The sequence below is a fragment of the Rattus norvegicus genome, chromosome 8, assembly GCF_036323735.1.
Source record: "Rattus norvegicus strain BN/NHsdMcwi chromosome 8, GRCr8, whole genome shotgun sequence".
NCBI lineage: Eukaryota > Metazoa > Chordata > Mammalia > Rodentia > Muridae > Rattus > Rattus norvegicus.
The window spans coordinates 119,134,528-119,155,621 of NC_086026.1; the positions used below are offsets into that span (position 1 = coordinate 119,134,528).

Genomic DNA, 21,094 nt, shown 5'->3' on the forward strand with positions numbered 1-21,094 from the left:
TCAAATTCAGAGTGTGAAGTTTCCCAGGAAATATTTGGACGCCCCCAAATGGTGCAGCCTTCTGAAAATCCTTAGTGGTTTAGAATCACATCAGGAGGAGTGTCTAGGGTGGAGGAGGATTGTCCCATAGTAAAGTCAGATAGAGAAGAGAGATGCCAAAACACGAAACAAGCAAAGTGAAAGACAAAGGCAGACAAAGCAGTTTCATAGAGAGACAGACAGAGTGCGGCGGGAACAAGTTTGAAGGGGTAGATTGTAATTCATCCTTCTTTACCAAGTGGAGAAGGGGGATCCCCTGTCTCCTCACTCGAAGAGCAATACTGTGTCCAGCTTCTCTGAGTTGCCAGAGGTCTAGACCATACCGGAAACAAGACCAAACCAAGAAAGAGAAACTTAGCTCCTCACAGAGGGGCCAGGAGGGGCGGCCAAGGGTAAGGGGTATGTGGTCAAGGAATCGCCACACAAACCACTCAAACTCTGGTCTCAGTTAAGAAGAAATAGTTTTTCTTTTTTCTTTTTCCTTTTTTTCGGAGCTGGGGACCGAACCCAGGGCCTTGCGCTTGCTAGGTTAAGTGCTCTACCACTGAGTCAAATCCCCAACCCCAAGAATAAATAGTTTATCAAACACACCCCAGGGCTGGTCGATCAGGGCCACATCATAGACTCAGGAGCTAAGACTGAAACCCCAAAAGTTCCCAGGGCCAATTTCTTTTTTTTTTTTTTTTTTTTTTGTTCTTTTTTTCGGAGCTGGGGACCGAACCCAGGACCTTGCGCTTCCTAGGCAAGCGCTCTACCACTGAGCTAAATCCCCAACCCCCCAGGGCCAATTTCTAAAGGCAAAAACCACAATGAGCTTGTGTGCAGGTGCAGAAAGGGCTGCAGGGTGGTCGGCCCTGCCTCAAGCTACTTTGACAATTGAGATACAACAGTTCAGACTGACCTTGACTCTGAATGGTCCTAAGTGGAGCCTCTGGTTGTGAAGTTTCTTCATAACAAACCTCAGCTGGGGAGATGGCACCCAGGTTAAGAGTGCTGGCTGCTCTTCCAGAGGACCAGGTTTCAATATCCACCAGTCCCATGGCAGCTCACAATTGTCTGTAACTCCTGTTCCAGGGGATCCAACATCCATACACCCAGGCAGTCAAATCACCAATGTAAATAATGATGCTGATGCTGATGATGCTGATGATGATAGAATAACAAACCTTATACAAGATACATGGTCAACTTGACCCTGATCAGAGGCAAACTGTTTTCTGTGTGAGCAATAATATGAAATGGTTGGCAGGGATGGAACAAAATGTCCATGGCTATGTTAGGGGAGCAGGCCTCAGCAGGAGCTGCAGTTGTCTGGCTTGACTGGAAGAGTGGCCCATATGTCACTCCCCTGTTTTATTTGGTTGGTTGTCATTGTTGTTTATATAAACAAACACTTTTTCAAAACCAATTTGTTACATCTTAAAAGTTAATTATATTTTTGTTGGTTATTTATTTGTTTACTTATTTATTTTGTCTTTTTGAGACAGGGTTTCTCTGTGTAGCCCTTCTTGTCCTAGAACTCACTTTGTAGACCAGGCTGACCTTGAACTCACAGAGATCCACCTGCCTCTGCCTCCCAAGTGCTAGGATTAAAGGCCAGTAGAGCACCATTTGGTTTTCTTATTTGTCTTGTTTTATTGAATCTTTGTGTTTCTTTTGAGACACAGTCTTACTATATAGTCTTAGCTAGCCCAGGGCTTTCCTATGTCAGCCAGGCCTCCGCCTTTCCACCGCTAGAGTTAAAGGTGTTCATCACCACGCTTGGCTGTTTCGTGAAACAAGCTCTCACTTTATAGCCCAAGCTGATCTTGAGCACCCCATCCTTCTGCTTCTGTCGCCCATGTGCTGAGACTATAGGTATGTGTCACCAGAGCCAGCTTAAACAGTTTATTTTGCTTCAGTTTTATTGGTAGGAAGAGCACAGGCCACCAGCCATCTGCAAACAGTGAGAAATGGTCACAGACCATCTGTCTTCACACTGTAGGCCGAGGCCTTACTCTAGGGGCCTTCACAGGAGCCCGGGAATCTTTGGGAACCTGAGCTAGAGCAGGTCCAAAGTAGGCCCCAAAATGGAGTTGATGGTGACAATGTCCTAAATGTTGGGGTTCATGAATTGCCACACAAACCATACAAATACAGTTAAGCAAGAATAGTTTATTGAACACATACCCCAAGACTGATCAATCAGGGCCACAAAAATAACTCAGGGGCCTAATTTTGTGGTACCAAACTATTCTCAGGACCAGCTTATAAAGAAACAAAACAGAATGAGCTCATAGGCAGGTGCAGGAAGTGCTGCTCAGTGGTCAGCTCTGACTCAAGCTACGTTAGACAGAACAGTTCATATTAACCTTTGCTTTGATGAGTCTTACATTAAGCTTTGTGGAATCTTTTAAGAGTATCAAATCTCAGAACATATAGAATGTAACAGGGCATGTGGTCAGCATGACCCTGCTCTGAGTCAAGTTATTTCTCTGTGTGAATGACTGGCAGGCGTGTTACAGCCTCAATATGAAATAGCTGGCAGGCATGGAACAAAATGGCTACAGCTATGCTGGGGAGGGGAGCAGGCCTCAACAGTAAACAGAAGCCTAAATTCAGCATTCCTCAGAAATCTTATAAGGCCTGATTCTCTTTACCAAAACGTCAATTCCTTAACCCGATCTATCCATCAACTCCCTCAGGTACGAGCCTCTGGTTCCCGGTCATTCCAGCAGCCTATGTCAGCCCAGGATCCCCAGCCTGCTGTCGTAGAACCCACCTGCTTTTCTGACATTTTGCTTCTCTCTGCCCTTCAAAAGATACCCTTGGCAGTTTGATCCCCAATAAACTTTCTTTCTACCCACAGAGCAGTCTAATCCAGTGGTTTCACTGCATCCTTGTCCTCACTCGGAGCCTGAACTGGAGGCCCAGTTTCAGCCTTGGTTCAGGCCTTGGCCTGTGGTTGGCAGAGCCTGAGACCCTGGGCTGTCTATGTGGGTTTCCAAGTTTGATGCCATTTCTGTGCCATTTGAGTACTTGGTGTGTGTAGTAGGAAGACTTGGGCCATGTACTCACAGTAACCTGTGACTCCCAATGGCCTCGGGACTGGAAAACCTGTTTGATTTGGGGAGTGGGGGGCAGTCTCATGTGGCCTACCTAGGCGGATCCCAGACTTGCCATGTAGCCAAGGATGACTCTGAACTATTGACCCTCCTGTTCCCACCTCTGGAGTGCTGGGATTCTAGGTGAGTGCCTCATATTTATCTTTTATTTATTTTCCTTTTAATTCATTGACTTTAAAAGAACATCTTTTTTCTTAAATGACTAACTCCTCCCTCACTAAATAAATTGGCTTGTCCCAGGCATCCTGAAGCCCTGACCTCTGGTGACTCCGTTTCAGATGTGTAGGGCTGTCGTGCTTCCTGTATACTTCACAGTTTCCGTGCCCCATTGCCAGCTGCTCCCCCTAGGGCCTCAGGATACTACATCCCACCCTCCCCTGCCCCTCTACACTCCCTGGCCTCTCTTGCCTACCTGTCAACACCCTGTCACTTGGCTCCCTAGGATCTAGCAGGGGAGTGGGTCTTTTAGTGACCACAATGGAACTGCGGAACTTCTCCATGCCACGGGGATATCTGTCTCTCTGATGGTGCCTGCCGGCCTCAGTCATAAGTAGAGTTGAATCTGAGTTTCCTAAAGGAATCAGTGAGACAGGAGAGACCTCGTGAGCACCCAATCCAACTTAGCCTCCTTGGTTGCTTGAAGAAAATTCTAGGATTTCAGGAGAGGAAGGCAGGATCCTTGGCCAGGAAACACTGGGTGTGGTTGGGGCTCTAAGGTATGGCTCTCCCTTGGGACGAGATGAGTCCTCAGACCCACCTGTGCCACTCAAGCCCTGATCCAAAGCTTGCATTCTCACCATTTCAGCATCCGGGACTGAGGGACGATCATACTTGGTTGTGGGGCGGCTTGGCAGGGGCAGCGGTCCTCTGTGATGAGAGGCAGTTGGCACCAGAGTGTGGGACAAAGGACTCGCTTGGCAGGGAATCAGACAGTCCCTTCTGCCACCAGCTCCGGCTTTCCGCTGGGGATGCGTAAGAGGATTAGGGCTCAGAACTCTGGACAAGGGGCTTTTATTCATTGGACTAAATTTTCATTGGCTTGCAAAACCCAACTGAGTGGGGAGGGTCTGACTTCTGGTCTCTTTGGGGAGCACAGGGAGCCCTGCCCCCATCCGTGATGGATAAAGGTAGCCAGCCTCTACCACATCTAAGGCCAAAGATTCAGAGCCCAGGGAGGCAACCTCTCCTGGCCATAAAACAGCCATTTACACATTGGCAGGATATTTCCTGAGTCAACAGTGGCTTACAAGGGAATCAAAGCTCTGAAATGTCAGGGCAGATGGAAGCATGTTTCTACCATTCCGTCTTCTGAACGCTTGTCAGGGAAACATGAGTTACAGAAAGGGGTTGGAAAAGCTCCGTGCTTGAGTACCTGAGCAGGGACAAGAATGAGGAAGGGAAGGAACTGTGGCTACCTAGAGTGGGTTTTGTCCCCTGCCTGGTGCTGGGGTGGGTCTGTGTTCACCATGGCCTCTACCTATCCTAGGAGCTCTCATAACCGGAACGATACAGCGTGTGCTTATGGGTGATCTTTCTCTCTGCATAACGGCTTCGAGGGTTGGATGCGCCATTTACTGCTGAGTATCCACAGCTCTAGTAAGCAGCTGACATTCTATTTGCTTCCGTTATTTATCTACTACAAACAAATGTTATGGACATCCTCATACAAACCTTACTTATATAGAAGTTACGTGGTAAGAAGTATGGAAGATGGGGCTGGGGATTTAGCTCAGCGGTAGAGCGCTTGCCTAGCAAGCGCAAGGCCCTGGGTTTGGTCCCCAGCTCCGAAAAAAAGAAAAGAAAAAAAAAAAAAAGAAGAAGTATGGAAGATTATACAGCAGAAGGTTTTGTTGTTCTGGTTGTTTGGTTTGGTTCTTTTGAGACAGGGTTCTCTGTATAGCTCTGACTGTCCTAGAACTCATTCTGTAGACCAGGCTAGATCTCCCTGCCTCTGCCTCCTGAGCACTGGGATTAAAAGGGTGAGAAACCATGCCTGGCTTCCGCTGTTGTTTTCTCTGAGACAGGGTTTCTCTGTATAGCCCTGCCTGTCCTGGAACTCACTCTGTAAACCAGGCTGACCTAAAACTCACGGAGATCCTCCTGCCTCTGCCTCTGGAGTGCTGGGATTAAAGGTGTGTGCCTCGATACCCTACTTGTTGTTTTGAGACAGGATTTCAAATAGCCCAGGGTTGCCTCAAATTTACTGTATTTAACCCAGAATGACCTTACAGCCTGGATCCTCTGGTCTCCATGTCCTAAATGCTGAATCACCACACCTCATTTTGCAAAGTTTCGTTTGCTCGTTTGTTTATGTGTGTGTGTGTGTGTGTGTGTGTGTGTGTGTGTGTGTGTGTGTGTGAGAGAGAGAGTGAGTACCACAGTCCTTGTGTGGAGGTCTGAGGACTGCTTTCAGGAGTGAGTTCTCTTCTTCTTCTGTGCAGTTTCTACACATACAATGCAGGTTAGTGGGCTTATTGGCCAGCACCTGTAACCACTGAGTCATCTCTCTAATCCGGTAAAAATAGATACAAAAATAAAGTAATTAATTACCATCTTTTATATTTGCTTTAGTTTTTTTTAACTTTTAATTTTTCTGGGTTCTAAACTACTGATTTTTTTAAAAAGATTTTTATTTTTATTTTTTATTTATTTATTTATTTATTTATTTATTTATTGGTTCTTTTTTTCGGAGCTGGGGACCGAACCCAGGGCCTTGCGCTTCCTAGGTAAGCGCTCTACCACTGAGCTAAATCCCCAGCCCCTATTTATTTATTTATTTATTTATTTATTTATTTTGGAGCTGAGGACCGAACCCAGGGCCTTGCACTTGCTAGGCAAGCGCTCTACCACTGAGCTAAATCCCCAACCCCAAGATTTTTATTTTTATGTATACAAGTACACTGTCGCTGTCCTCAGACACACCAGGAGAGGACATCAGATCCCATTACAGATGGTTGTGAGCCACCATGTGGTTGCTGGGAATTGAACTCAGGACCTCTGGAAGAGCAGTCGGTGCTCTTAACCGCTGAGCCATCTCTCCAGTCCTGCTTTAGTTTTTTTTAAAGAAAATAATATGAAGTACATCTCCACTGTAGAGGACATGGTTAGCACAGGAAGGAAGGGAAGTCGGTACAGAGGGAGGGAGGAGATACACAGGAAATTAAATCCCCTGATGCTTTGGGTCCACTCTCTAACCACGGACCAGACCTCAGGGTTGATTCTTCTTGTGGTTAACAAACTCTGTTCAAAACAATGTATACACCAGGGACTCAGCAGTGAACCTGGATTGTACAGTGCTGTCAGTCTGAGAAATGCTTACAAAGAAAACACAGCGGAGAAAGCGATTACAGGAAGTTTAAGACAGGGCAAACAAAAGGTCTTAGTTTCTATGGCTGCGTAAGACACAACTCCCAGGCATCTTGGCTCCAACACAACAAACAAAACAGTTCTTACCCATCCCAGGACTGTGTGGGGCATCTGAGGTGGGGATCTCCCTGAGATTGTGATCACATGAGACATGGCACTGGGATCCTCACTTTGAAGATCACAAGACCAGAGCCTCACAATACACACAGTAGGGATCCTTGGCATCCCTTGCTGTCTCCCCACAGTCTGTACATGAGGTCTCCCCACACATCAGATTCAAGGCCAGAATTCTCTCCAAGCCATCAGGGTGCCGCCACGGTGCACCTGTGAGCACCAAGCAGCAATCATCACCTTTTACCACAGGGCTTCGGAGATCACACTGTCACTGCTGCATGCTTTCATCTAAGCACTTAGAGAATGTTGCCACACCCGATGGTACAGTCTGTAATCCAAGCTACTTGTTCAAGATCTACCTGGACAACTTGTTGAAACTCTCTTCCAAAATAAAAAGTTAAAAGAAGGGGTAGGAATACCTCAGCAGCTCAACTATAGGGCATTAGCCTAGTATGTGTGAAGCCCTGACTCTGTCTCCATTAATGAAAAGTGTGTGTGTGCGCGTGCGTGTATCTTTGTGTGTGTGTGTGTATATGTGTGTGTCTCATGTGTGTCTACTCATAATCTCTCAATGAGGTGCCAATGTGAAGTTGTGAGATAAAGACGTGGATTGTTCTATGACCTGCTGACACAAATACTCTGTTTTTATATCTAGATTATATCTAGAAAATGCCTTTATTTCAAAGACTTTTATAAGTATTTTATTCTTAAATTCATCTATAACATTCTTTTTGGGGTTTTTTGTCTTCTTTCTTCCTTTCTTCCTTCCTTTCTTTCTTCCTTTCTTTCTTCCTTCCTTCCTTCCTTTCTTTCTTTCTTTCTTTCTTTCTTTCTTTCTTTCTTTCTTTCTTTCTTTCTTTCGAGACAGGGTTTCTCTGTACAGCTCTGGATATCCTAGAACTTGCTTTGTAGGCCCAGCTGTCCTTGAACTCAAAGAGATCCCCAGGCTGCCTCTGCCTCCTGGGGTTAAAGGATGCACTACCACAAGTGCTCTACCACTGAGCTAAATCCCCAACCCCTTACACTCGTTCTTAATCTATGTTAAAATCTTTCTTGAGATTGAAAGGATGGCTCAGCCAGGGCTGGAGAGATAGCTCAGTGGTTAAAGCACTGACTCCTTTCTAGAGGTCCTGAGTTCAATTCCCAGCAACCACATGGTGGCTCACAACCATCTGTGTTTTTTTTTTTTTTTTTTTTTTTTTCCGGAGCTGAAAACCGAACCCAGGGCCTTTTGCTTACTAGGCAAGCACTCTACCACTGAGCCAAATCCCCAACCCCTCTTTTCTGTTTTGGTTTTTTTTTTTTTTCACAACCATCTGTAATGGGATCTGATGCCCTCTTCTGGTGTGTCTGAAGACAGTGACAGCGTACTCATATACATTAATTAAGTAATTAATTTTTAAGAAAAGGTGGCGGGGTTGGGGATTTAGCTCAGTGGTACAGCGCTTGCCTAGGAAGCGCAAGGCCCTGGGTTCGGTCCCCAGCTCTGAAAAAAAAGAACCAAAAAAAAAAAAAAAAAAAGAAAAAAGAAAAGGTGGCTCAGCCAGTAAGAGCACTTAACTTGGAGGTCCCTGGAAGACAGTGTTTTGGATGGCAGTTATGAGGACAAAATTCCCTGATTCGATTTTGTTTTTGTTTGTTTGTTGGGACAGGGCCCCTCTCTATGTAGCCCTGGCTGGACTGGAACTCACTGTGTAGACCAGGCCAACCCTTAACTCACAGAGATCTGCCAGCCCCTATGTCTGAAATTTGGGGATTAAAGGGGGATGGCACTGTACCAGGCTAAGCCCTGTGTTCTTGGCCACACCAGTTTGGAGGGACGTCTCAGAACCTGTACAAGAAGCCAGGCATGGCGGAACATATTTTGTAATCTCAGTGATGGCCAGGTAGGTGGCTCCTGGGGTTCACTGGCCAGCTAGTCTGACTGACCTGGTGAAATTCTGGGCCAGTGAGAGACTCTGTTTCAAGCCAAAGGCGAAAGGCACCCACGCTCGCCACTGACCTTCAAACAACGGGGAGAGCCAATCCCCGGAAGCTGCCCTCTCTCTTCCGCATGCACACCCTTGGATGGAACACACTCACAGCCATCCCATAAACAAATATTCCAGCCAAATTAAAGTATGAAACTAAGAGAGACTTTAAAGGCCGCCCTCGGCTACACAGTGAACTTGAGGCCATTCCTGGTCTATGTAAGATCTTGTCTCAATAAACACACTGTGCTGGGCATGAAGGTGCACAACTTAACCCCAGCACTCTGGAGGCAGAGGTAGGCTGATCTCTGTGAGTTCAAAGCTGGACTGGTCTACCTAGCAAGTTCTAGGCCAGCCAGGGTGGCACAGTGAGACCCTGACTCAAAAAAGCAAAACAAAACAAAATCTACCAGCATCAAAACTAGGGGCTGGGGATTTAGCTCAGTGGTAGAGCGCTTACCTAGGAAGCGCAAGGCCCTGGGTTCGATCCCCAGCTCCGAAAAAAAGAACCAAAAAAAAAAAAAAAAAAAAAAAAAAACTAAATGACGAACTAGCCACAACTTTGATCGATTTGCTTGTTTTAGTAAATCTAAGTAGACTTTTTTTTTCTGGATATGAAAATTTATTATTCTGTTTCCATTGTCAAAATTTTATGATCTTGGTCTTTCCTTCTTGCCTTTGTACAGAGCCAAAAGAGACACATTGGCTACTTTAACCACCTTAAAGCGGACTCCAGGAATATCACCCACGGCATGGCCTTTGCGACCAAATCCAACAACCAGAACTTTATCATTTTCCTCAATGAAGTTCAAGCAACCGTCATTGGGCACGAACGCTGTGATCTTCTTGCCGTACTTACTGAGCTGCACCCTGACACACTTCCGGATGGCAGAATTTGGCTGTTTGGCTTCAACCCCTACTTTTTCCAGCACAATTCCCTTTGCGTGAGAGGCACCCCCAAACAGATTGGCCTTCAGGGCTGTGCCCAAGTGGGCTTTCTTGTACTGTTTATCATGCCACTTTTGGTCCCGTCGGTGACTGCGGAGCTTCCGGGCAGTACAGAGACCACGACACTTACCCATCTTGCTGGCGCCACGGGCCGGAGAGAAAGAGCTTAAGTAGACTTTCCACAATTAATAATATTTTATTTGCTCTATGACCCTAAGGTCAGTAGCTCCCAACCCATGAGTCTTGAGTCTTCATTCCTTCGGGGGCCACATATCAGAAATACTGAATATTAGATATTGACGTTATGATTCCTAATAGTAGCAAAATTACAGTTACGAAGTAGTAACAATAATATTATAGATGAGGGTCACCACAACATGAGGCACTGTATTAAGTAAGGGTCACAGCATTAGGAAGATTGAGAACCACTGCCTTAGGACCAATTCAACAGAATAGACGTCTTTATTTCTTCGGACAGGACTTCATCTAGCATAACCTGGCCTCTAACTCACTACAATGCTAAAAGATCTTCCTGGCTTCACCACTCACATGCTGGGAGTACATGTGTCCAGGGCTAAGTTCAGTTTTTATGGTGTGCTAAGGATTGAACCAGGAAGTCTTGCATGCTAACCTAGAAGTCTACCAACTGAGCTACACCCCAAAACCAAGTTCTCTAATTGCCCTGAGGTTGAATGGGGAGTAATTATGCACACAAGTAAGAGGAATGGGGCGGCTGGAGGGATGGCTCAGAGGTTAAAAGCACTGACTGTTCTTCCCGAGGTCCTTATTCAATTCCCAGAAACACATAATGGCTCATAACCATCTATAATGAGATCTGGTGCCCTCTTCTGGCCCTAGGCAGAACACTGAATACATAAATGAATTGTTTTTTAATTTAAAGTATGGGTAGTGGAGTGGGTAGTATATGATGTTGAATTACCAGGTGGCAATCATGACCCTGGAAATAGAATTTGTATTCTATAGCTCCATACTTTGTAGAAACGCTTTGAGGCTATAGGAAACACAACTCTTGTAGCTCAGGTTTCAAGAACTTTTCTGGTCTTCCGCCATGTCAGCCCAGAAAGCCCTGGGTGAGACAACAGTGCAGAAGTAGGCGGGGCTCCCCGGAACCTATTTCCCAAGCCTGGGAGGCTGCTATGGCCAAGTGATATCTGGACACAGCTTAATAACACCTAGACTTTGAGAAGGAAAAAAAGTCAATAGACCACGAAAATGTTCTGACGGAAGTATTACAGGAGTCAGAAGGAAAAGCCCCTAGGAAGTGTTATCAAGATGGCCCAAGCCTTCAGCTTCTGCCTGCAAACGTCCGAACTCCTGGTAAGAGGCCTCTCTCTCCAGATGGCATGCTTAATTTCAGGGCTTAGAGTGATGGCAGGCTCACAGCGCAGAGGGCTTGAGAAGCATCTGATGTTAGATAGCACTGTTCTTCGAAATGATCTGTCAGCTGCCGCCCCTCCTGCCTCCACTGCGCTTGGGCCAGTGGCCACAAGCTCCTGCTTCCGAAAAGCCCATTCATAGCCTTCTTTCTCAAGCTCTCATCTCAAGCCTGACTTCCCTGTCTACACAAAGCCACCCTTTCTTCCCAGGGACCCAGGTGGCAGTTGAAACTGTACATAATGACTCCTCTTTCTTTTGGCCCCATAAAGCCCCAAAGGGCAGCCCAGACGGAAGATCTGCTTTGTCCGTGCGTGGTGTCGAGGAGTCAGATGAGGGCACTTAAATCTCCATTTTCACCAGAACCTGCAGGGCAGCACCCCAGCGCTAACGGACACATTACAGACCAACCCTCTTGACTTACAGACAAGACACAGGCAAGGCTCTTTTCTCTCAGCGAAGACTCCCTGCCTCCCACCTTCCCTGGGAACCGAAGTGGGCTGGTGGGCTTACTCTCAGGTCCCAAACTCACTGGCCCACAGGGGCCTTTCCTCCCTGACCTCCGCTGGCTGCTAATGAGCACCACTTTCGGCCTTCCGCAAGCTTCTCAGGATCCTGTCGTTTTCTGAATATTTCACCTTCACTTCTGGACAGGATTCAGTGCCTTCCACTTCAGGCGGTTCCACCACCTCTAATGCAAGGTAAATCATGCTGTTGGCTTCAAGGCCGTTAGAACTACACACCCATTCCATTTCTCCCAGCTCCTCAGCAGCAGGACACCCAAAGCCCTGCTCTTGTTTTCTATCCACACTTAACTCAGACCCTTTTGTCATCTCAGCAGCGACTATGTGTTCTGCCTCTTTTGTCAGCATGCGTGCCATGAGCCCCCAGGCTGCGACAAACAGTACCTCATTTCAGGCAATCAGCACAACTGCTGGTCGCCCAGACGTGACAAACCAGGTAGAGAAACCATTCCAGGGCTGGAGAGACAGCTTAGTCAGTAAAGGGCTTGCTTGCTTTGCAGACATAAGGGTCCTGAGTTCGATCCCCAGCATTCATGCGATCCCAGTGCTGGGAAAGTAGAGACAGACGGATCAATGGAATTCTTTACAGCCAGCCCACCCTAATTGGCAAGCCTAAGATCCTGTTAGAAACTCCGTCAACTGGCAAGATGGCTCAGTGGATAAAGGTGACTGCTGCCAAGCCCGATGACCTGAGTCAGAGCCCTAAGGACCCTCATGGTAAAAGGACAGAACTGACTCCTGTAAGCTGCCTTCTGTCCTCTACACCAAGTTATGATGTACATGTACCTCCCCTGCCCAGTAAATAGATTGCATGTAATTTTAAAAATTTAAGAAATCTTGTCTTAAAATACAAGGCCTTAGGCTAGTGAGATAGTTTCAACAGGTGAAGTGGTTTGATTGAAAATGGCCAGGCTGGAGAGATGGCTCAGAGGTTAAGAGCACCCGACTACTCTTCCAGAGGTCCTGAGTTCAATTCCCAGCAACCACATGGTGGCTCCCAACCATCTGTAAAGAGATCCGGTGCCTTCTTCTAGTGTATCTGAAGACAGCTACAGTGTACTTATATATAAATGAATAAATATTTTAAAAAAGAAAAAGAAAATGGCTGGGGGCTGGAGAGATGGCTCAGTGGTTAAAAGCACCGACTGCTCTTCCAGAGGTCCTGAGTTCAAATCCCAGCAACCACATGGTGGCTCACAACCATCTGTAATGGAATCCGATGCCCTCTTCTGGTGTGTCTGAGGACAGCTACAGTGTACTCATATACAAAATAAATAAATAAGTCTTTAAAAAAAAAAAAGAAAAAAAAGAAAATGGCCGGATAGACTCAAAGGGAGTGGCCATGTTGGAGTGGGTGTGGCCTTGTTGGAGTGGGTGTGGCCTTGGGAATGTGTGCCACTGGGGGGGTGTGGGCTCTGAGGTTTCAGAAGCTTAAGCCAGGCCCAACTGCATTCTTCCTGCTGCCTGAGAACCCGGATGAAGAACTCTAAGCTACTTCTCCAGCACCATGTCTGTCTGTGCCACCATGCTTTCTGTGGTGTTGATAAAGGAATAAACCGCTGAGCTATAAGGCAGCCTCAGTTAAATACTTTCCTTTATAAGAGGCGCCGTGGTCATGGTGACTCTTCAAGACAGCAATAAAGATCCTACGACAGCACAGAGTGCTTGCCACCAAATCTGATGACCTGAGTATGATCCCTGAGATCCACATGGAGGAGGGAAAGAACCAAACTCCTAAAATTTGTTCTCTGGCTTCCACACATGTACCATGATAGACCCACATCCTCCTGTAGGGGATTGGTCTGGTGCTGCTTGTATTCAAAGGCTAAATTCTGTACCCCCAAATTTAGTTGTCTCCAGTCAGGGACAAGGAAATCCTCAAGTATACCAGCTTTTGCTGTCTAAACCTTGTGCTCAAAGTTATCCCTGATTGGTTAATAAAAATGCCTACAGCCTGGACTGGGCAGAAGAGAGGGGCGGAACCAAGGTTCCTGGGCTTGGGGTCTCAGAGAGGATGAGAGAAGAAGGCAGAGGATGCCATGGGGTAGGGAGGATGGTGAGCCCATGGCCGTGAGGGCTGGCCTGATGAAGCAGGAGCAGCCCAAAGGGAATGTTCGGCAAGTAATACCTCGGGGATCAAGACAGAGAAGCAGGGGCTGGGGATTTGGCCTAGTGGTAGAGCGCTTACCTAGGAAGCGCAAGGCCCTGGGTTCGGTCCCCAGCTCCGAAAAAAAGAACCAAAAAAAAAAAAAAAAAAAAGACAGAGAAGCAAACAAAATAGCGGAGAGGGTTGATATCGGCCCAACTCTAGTGCTTTAAGGTTTATCATAAAATAGAAAGGCTTTTATGTCATTTGTTTGGGAACTAAATGATATAAGTGGGGTTTTTACCAAACAACATCCACCCCTCTAAAATGTAGTCAAAATTTAAGAAAAAACAAAACAAAACAAACCTCTACTTGTCTGTCCTGTGGGGTCCACGGTTCTCGGAGATGCCCTGCCAGCTTTTCCCAGAACTCCGGTTTGACCACAGGACCCTGTCCAGGCCTTTCCTAGTTCTAGCTCACTCTTTCCCAGTTCCCTTCCTCCTTAAACCAGTCATTTGGGGAAGACTGGAGAAAACCAGTCCCCTCCATTTTCTGGAACTCTCTCTCATGCCTATTCTCCTCTGACTATGCCACACCGACCCTGGGCTCTGTTTCCTACCTTCGTTATCATGCTTATGTATTCCAGGCATTTAAGGTCCAACAATACATTAACGAGAACAAGAGACAAGCCCTGCCTGCCCTCTGGGGCTGGAGACTGCTCAGCAGTTAAGAGCGCTCTTCCAGAGAAGCCAAGTTTGTGCCTAGCACCCGTGTCAGTCAGCTTAGTGTCTTCTGTAAACCCAGCTCCAGGGACCCAGGGGACCCAATGCCCCTGACTGCCAGGGCCCCTGCATGCATGCACACCTACTGATCCACACACACACACACACACACACACACACACACACACACACACATTAAAATGAAAATCCATGCCCTCATCCGGCTTGCGTTGGAGCAAGGAAGGGAGGGCAGTGGCACTGATCTGAACTGTGGGTTGGATGGTGGTCATTTCTATGGATAACATAACATGCACGGTGGGTGTTACAGGGTGGGGTATTTACTAGAAAATGCTGAGACAGAGCACGGGGCCAAAACCCGTGAAAGAAAGGGGCTAGAGGTGGCCCTGCAAGCAAGAAGCAGGTGGAAGTGATGGGAACCCATCCCAGGTTCAGAAAGGTCGTGTGCAGCTACGATATTCTATCAGGACCCCACACGGAGTGGAAATAGTCAATTCTGTACCCGAGGCCCACTCAGTTACCAGATGGAGAGTGATCTCAGGTGATGTGGGGGGGGGGGAACTTTGGGCAACACCGAGCTACAGATTGTTTGGCCATCACTATCCTCACAGATGCCATCTAAAGCGATCTGCTGGGTAACTCTGTGCCTGTCGCGGAGTGTACTCAGCAAAGGCCCGTGGACTGCGCTAAGTGAGTTCATGGAAGCTGGCCCTGCAGATCAGTGAGGAGAAGAAGGCTTAGGACAAGCAATGTGAACACACAGATCACGTGACCCTGAGGAGGACAGGCGAGCTGCAGGACAGCAGGGACCAGATGGCCACACAACATCGCTGGCTTCCACAAAGACCTGGACCGCTGAGCTGACCCTGGCACATAGGGGTCTCAGCTGGCCTAGAACTTGCTGTGGAGAAAAGGCTGGCCTTGAACTCACAAAGATCCTCCTGCCTCAGCTTCTTATAGAGAAGAGCTAAAGGACTGGCGAGATGACTCAGAGAATGTAGTACTTGTCCAGTGGATCCTATCTCAATTCCCGACACCTTGAAATTAGGTGGCTCTCAACAGCCGGAACACATTTCAGATGACTCTCAGAAAACCTGTTCCTGTGCATATGCGGACACACACACACACACACACACACACACACACACACACACACACACACACTACACACACCCCACACACACACATACCACACACACATACACACACATACACACATACACACACATACACACACACCACACACACACACACACACACACACACACACACACACACACACACACACACACACACACACACACACACACACACACACACACACACCTTTATTTAAAAGGAGGAGAGCTAAGAGAACTGTGGTTGTCCCTGGGAGCCAGGCGTGACCTCCGTTTAAAACAAGACCGGCACCATTAGCCAGTGTCTGCTGCCCTCTGGTGGGCATTTAGGAAATGGCCCAGCTTACTTGCAGCTCTTTCCTTTACCCCGCTGTGGTTGCTATGTTCACCTTCAGCTCCATCCCAGACAGATGGCAGAAGGAAGTGCTGTGCCCAGGAGGTAAACAATGTGACAACATTGAGTGTTTGTCAGAGAGGTGAATTCAAGGGCACAGTCACGGCAGGACTGTTTGAAGTTGAGAAGGCCCAAGGCCTGGAATAGTCGCTTTAGTAGTAGTCATAATCCTGCCCCCCCGCCCCCGCCCCTGTCCCTGTCCCTGTCCCCTGCCCCTGCCCCCGCCCCCACCCCCACCCCCGTCCCGCCCTCGCCCCGGCCCCTGCTCATTATTTTCAGCATTGAGCAGGGGCTCACTGTGTATCTCTAGCTGGTCTGTCGCTCTCGGTAGACCAGGATGGATTGAAACTCACAGGGATCCTCCTGGTGCTGCCTCTCAAATGCTAGGATTAAAGGCATTCCTGGCTATTTTGTTGTTTGAAGATTTAATATTTTATGTGTATGAGTATTTTGCCCATATCTAAGTATATACAGCACATGTGCGCCTGGTGCCTGTGGAGGTGAGAAAAGGAGACAGCAGGAATGTCAGATCCAGTGGACATCATGGGAATGCTGGTCTTCCATCTTCTGGATGAGCATCCAACTCTTATACCTTGAGCCATCGCTGTATCTCCTAGATCATGATGATGATGATGATGATGATGTTTTGTTTCTTTTCTTCTTTTTTTTTCTTTTTTTCGGAGCTGGGGACCGAACCCAGGGCCTTGTGCTTGCTAGGCAAGCGCTCTACCACTGAGCTAAATCCCCAACCCCTTGTTTCGTTTTTTTCAAGACAACATTTCTCTCTGTGTAGCCGTAGCTGCCCTGAAACTTGCTCTGTAGACCAGGCTGGTCTTTTTTTTTTTTTTAATTTATTTATTTATTTATTATGTATACATCATACAGCTTTCTGTCTGCATATGTGCCTGCAGGCCAGAAGATGACCCCAGATCTCATTATGGATGGTTGTGAGCCACCATGTGGTCGCTGGGAATTGAACTCAGGACCTCTGGAAGAGCAGTCAGTGCTCTTAACCACTGAGCCATCTCTCCAGCCCCCGCCAGGCTGGTCTTGAACTCACAAAGATCTGCTTTCCTCTGCCTCCTGAGGGCCAGGAGTAAAGGTGTCTGTATATAACCACTGCCCAGGTCCATTTATTATTTTTTAATGTGTCAGTGTGTCCCCTGTGTGTGTAGACACTTGAAGAAGCCAGAGAAGAGCATTGGATCCCCTGGAGGTGACATCACATGCAGGCGTGAGTGCTGGGGACTGAATGTATGCCCTTGGAAAACAGCAAGTGTCTTAATTGGTGAGCTACCTGTCCAACCCCCAGAACCGTCTCTAAGTTGGAAAGACTGGAGCAAGGGGGCGGGGAAATGAAGACATTTGTTTTTGTTTGTTTTGTGGTTGTTGCTTTTTCTTTTTCTTTTCTTTTTTTTTTTTTTTTTTTGGTTCTTTTTTTCGGGGCTGGGGACCGAACTCAGGGCCTTGCGCTTCCTAGGCAAGCGCTCTACCGCTGCGCTAAATCCCCAACCCCAACTTTTTCTTTTTCTTTTTTTTTTTTTTTTCTTTTCTTTTTTTCGGAGCTGGGGACCGAACCCAGGGCCTTGTGCTTCCTAGGTAAGCGCTCTACCACTGAGCTAAATCCCCAGTCCCAACTTTTTTATTTATTTATTTTTTGGTTCTTTTTTTCGGAGCTGGGGACCGAACCCAGGGCCTTGCGCGCTCTACCACTGAGCTAAATCCCCAGCCTCGATTTATTCATTTATTATATATAAGTACACTGTAGCTGTCTTCAGACACACTAAGAGGGCATCGGATCTCATTACAGATGGTTGTGAGCCATGTGGTTGCTGGGAATTGAACTCAGGACCTCTGGAAGAGCAGTCAGTGCTCTTAACCACTGAGCCATCTCTCCAGCCCAACTTTTTCTTTTTCTAGACAGGGTTTTTCTGTGCAGCCCTGGCTCTCTGGGAACTCACTCTCTAGACCAGGCTGCCCTCAAACTGAGATCCTCCTGCCTCTGCCTCCTGAGTGCAGGGATTAAAAGTGTGTATCGCCACTTCTCGGCTGACACTTAGAGTTCTTAGGACAGCATACGAAAGAAGACACTGGAACATACAGAGAGAACCTGGAGTCTGCGGAGCTCACTCTCACGCGTTCAGAATTAAAGATGACCCAAGGCCAGGTAAGAGGCCCAAAAAGACTAAGGGAATTCCTTCAACCTCATAAATCAAAGCCATGAAAAACCTGCAACTAACATCCTATTTCACGATGAAAACCTAACCTTTGTCCCTTTAAATAAGAAACAAGACAAGAATATATGTGTTTTCACTGTTTCCAGCCAGTGTCCAGAAGTAAGAAAATACACAAAAGGTACCTAGGCGAGAAAGAAAGAGATAAAATGGGGTTGGGGATTTGGCTCAGTGGTAGAGCGCTTGCCTAGCATGCGCAAGGCCCTGGGTTCGGTCCCCAGCTCCGAAAAAAAGAAAAAAGAAAAAAAAAAGAAAGAGATAAAATGATTCTGGGGTTGGGGATTTAGCTCAGTGGTAGAGCGCTTGCCTAGCATGTGCAAGGCCCTGGGTTCAGTCCCCAGCTCCGAAAAAAAGAACCAAAAAAAAAAAAAAAAAAAAGCATAAAATGATTCTATACTGACACTATGCTCATTTACTAAGCAAATTCAATGGAACCTTTTTTCTTCCCACATGGAGAGGTTTTTTTTGTTTTTTGTTTTAGATTTATTCATTTATTATATATAAGTACACTGTAGCTGTCTTCAGATACACCAGAAGAGGGCATCAGATCTCTTTACAGATGGTTGTGAGCCACCATGTGGTTGCTGGGAATTGAACTCAGGACCTCTGGAAGAGCAGTCAGTGCTCTTAACCACTGAGCCATCTCTCCAGCCCCATGGAGAGGTTTTAATGGGAAAATGAGACAAGGGGGAGGGACGAGGGAATGAAGAGGAAAAAAAAAAGCCAACGGAAAATTTTAAACGCGACAGGAGTTGATGGTCAGCAAGGACAAAGGGTAAATCAAAATACGCAAATACACAAATAAATTGTAACCGAGGATGCACTCACCTAGCATGTGTGAGACTCCCTAGCCACAAAAAAAGCAAAACAATGAGAGACGGAAAAAGTGAGGGAGAAGGATGGCTTCCTGAACAGAGATATTTACTATGAAAGTCTGGTGACCTGAGTTTAGTCCTCAAACCCATGGAAAGGTAGGAGAGAGCTGATATCCTCAAGCTGTCCTGTGACCTCCACGTGCACTTGGTGGCACACCCCCACATTATCGTCATCGTAGCAATTGTGCCAGGCCTAGAATCAAATTCATTTAATCACTGCAGTAGGGGTGAGGAAGCAGGCAAATTTAAGGCTGGCCTGGCTTACCTAACAAGTTCCTGGCTAACCATAGCTATGTGGTGAGACTGTCTCAAAACAAAACAAACAAACAAACATCTATGATAGTATAAAAACATAAAATAAAATAAACTTGACAAACCTGTGAAAGTCATGAATACTGAACTACAAAATATTTAAGACCAGGGTGCATTCAGGTCAGATGGCTGCAAGTTCAAGGCCAGTCTGAGCTACGTGAGTACCAGATCAGCCAAGTCTACACAGCAAGGCCCTGCCTCCAAAAGCCAAGAAATAAGTAAAACAAACAAACACAGGCAAGGCTGCAGAGACAGCTTCTTAGTTAAAGGAGAGTACTGCTCTTAGAGAGGCCTAGGGGTTAGCTCCCTGTACCCACATTGTGAGGCTCATAACTGAGTGTAACTCCAGCCCCATGGGCTCTGACTCTTGTCTCTGTGGGGCCTGGCGCTTGTGCGTATACCCATAGCTATACACAAAATTAAAAATACAAACCTTTAAAAACAAGAATAAAAATAAAACCTTTAAAAACAAGAGAAAATGGGGTTGGGGATTTAGCTCAGAGGTAGAGCACTTGCCTAGCAAGTACAAGGCCCTGGGTTCAGTCCCCAGCTCCGGAAAAAAAAAGAAGAAAAGAAAAGAAAAGAAAAACAAGAGAAAATGAAGAAAGCAAACAAGCAAAAACCTGATAGATTACGTTGATAGTTTGTGATATTATTTATGTTCAACAAGACAGACACCTAGCTGCGGGCATCAGGCCAACTCCTGGGGTCAGTGGGTTCTCTCTCTGTCTCTGTCTCTGTCTCTCTCAATTATTAGGGGTTAGAGAGGTGATTCAGGAGTGAAGAACACGGGCTACCACACGATGGCTCGCAACCACCTAACTCCAGTCCCAGGGGCTCCTATGTCCTCCTCCGGACTTCGAAGGCACTAGGTATCCATGTGTGTAAAACATCCACACACATGAAATAAAATAAATCTCTTAATCTTAAATGTCATTTATTATCGTGTGAGAAAATGTGAACATGGGTGCCCATGGGCACGGCATACTTGAGGAGATCGGAGGACACTTTCAGGAATCAAATCCTCTTTCCTTTGTGGGTCCGGGGCTGAAACTCAGGGCGTCAGGCTTGCAAGCCCTTTTACCCGAGGAGCCATCTCAGACAGGGTGATTGCTTTTCTTTCTTACTATTAGAAAGCCCAAACAGCCCTTTTGTTTTGTTTCTTTGACACAAGGTCTTGTCAAGTAGCCCTGGCTGTCCTGGAACTCACTCTGTAGACCAGGCTGGCCTCAAACTCACAGAGATCTTCCTGCCTTTGCCTCCTGAGTGCTGGGATTAAAAGTGTAGGGGCTGGGGATTTAGCTCAGTGGTAGAGCGCTTACCTAGGAAGCGCAAGGCCCTGGGTTCGGTCCCCAGCTCCGAAAAAAAGAATCAAAAAAAAAAAAAAAAAAAAAGTGTGCTCCGCTAGGTTCTGCTCAAAGAGTCCAGTTTTGGCTGTAAGACCTAATTCATATCGACTCAGAGAGGTCAGCCTTGACTCCAACCGGCGTCCATAGCTTCAGCTCGGTCATCTTGTATTTATCTTGTTTTTGTAATCTTTGCAAAAATATCCAGGCCAATTACTGACCCTTTTACACACAGCTGTGTTTAGTTTTGAGTTTATCAGAAACATTGCTCCATTTACATTTTACCTGATTAAATATAAAGAAAAACCAAACAAACAAACAAAACTCTAAAAAAAACAAAAAAGGAAAACTCACTTAAACGCCACACACCTTTCCCTAAATCCTTTTAACTCTCTTTTGCAAACAGGCCCTAGGGCTGCCATTTCAGTCACTACAGGAAACCTTGACTTTGGTTAATGAATTTTTTTCCTCATGATCGGAGGGACTCCTTAGGACTACGTGATTTAAGCAGGACTCTCTGGGAAGGCCT

The 21,094-nt window shown here is 46.6% G+C and overlaps 1 protein-coding gene across 1 annotated transcript; it reads right to left on the minus strand.

The window, feature by feature from the left end:
• Positions 1 to 9,192: 9,192 nt before the first annotated feature.
• Rps23-ps11 (ribosomal protein S23, pseudogene 11) lies at positions 9,193 to 9,707 on the minus strand. The gene has a single exon (XM_039082879.2). It carries the CDS (start codon positions 9,673 to 9,675, stop codon positions 9,244 to 9,246), a length of 432 nt encoding a protein of 143 aa, XP_038938807.1. The 5' UTR covers positions 9,676 to 9,707; the 3' UTR covers positions 9,193 to 9,243.
• Positions 9,708 to 21,094: the final 11,387 nt, after the last annotated feature.

Bases quoted from the DNA above. Each gene is read 5' to 3' on its own strand.
- Rps23-ps11 (XM_039082879.2), bottom strand. From the start codon at position 9,675: ATGGGTAAGTGTCGTGGTCTCTGTACTGCCCGGAAGCTCCGCAGTCAC.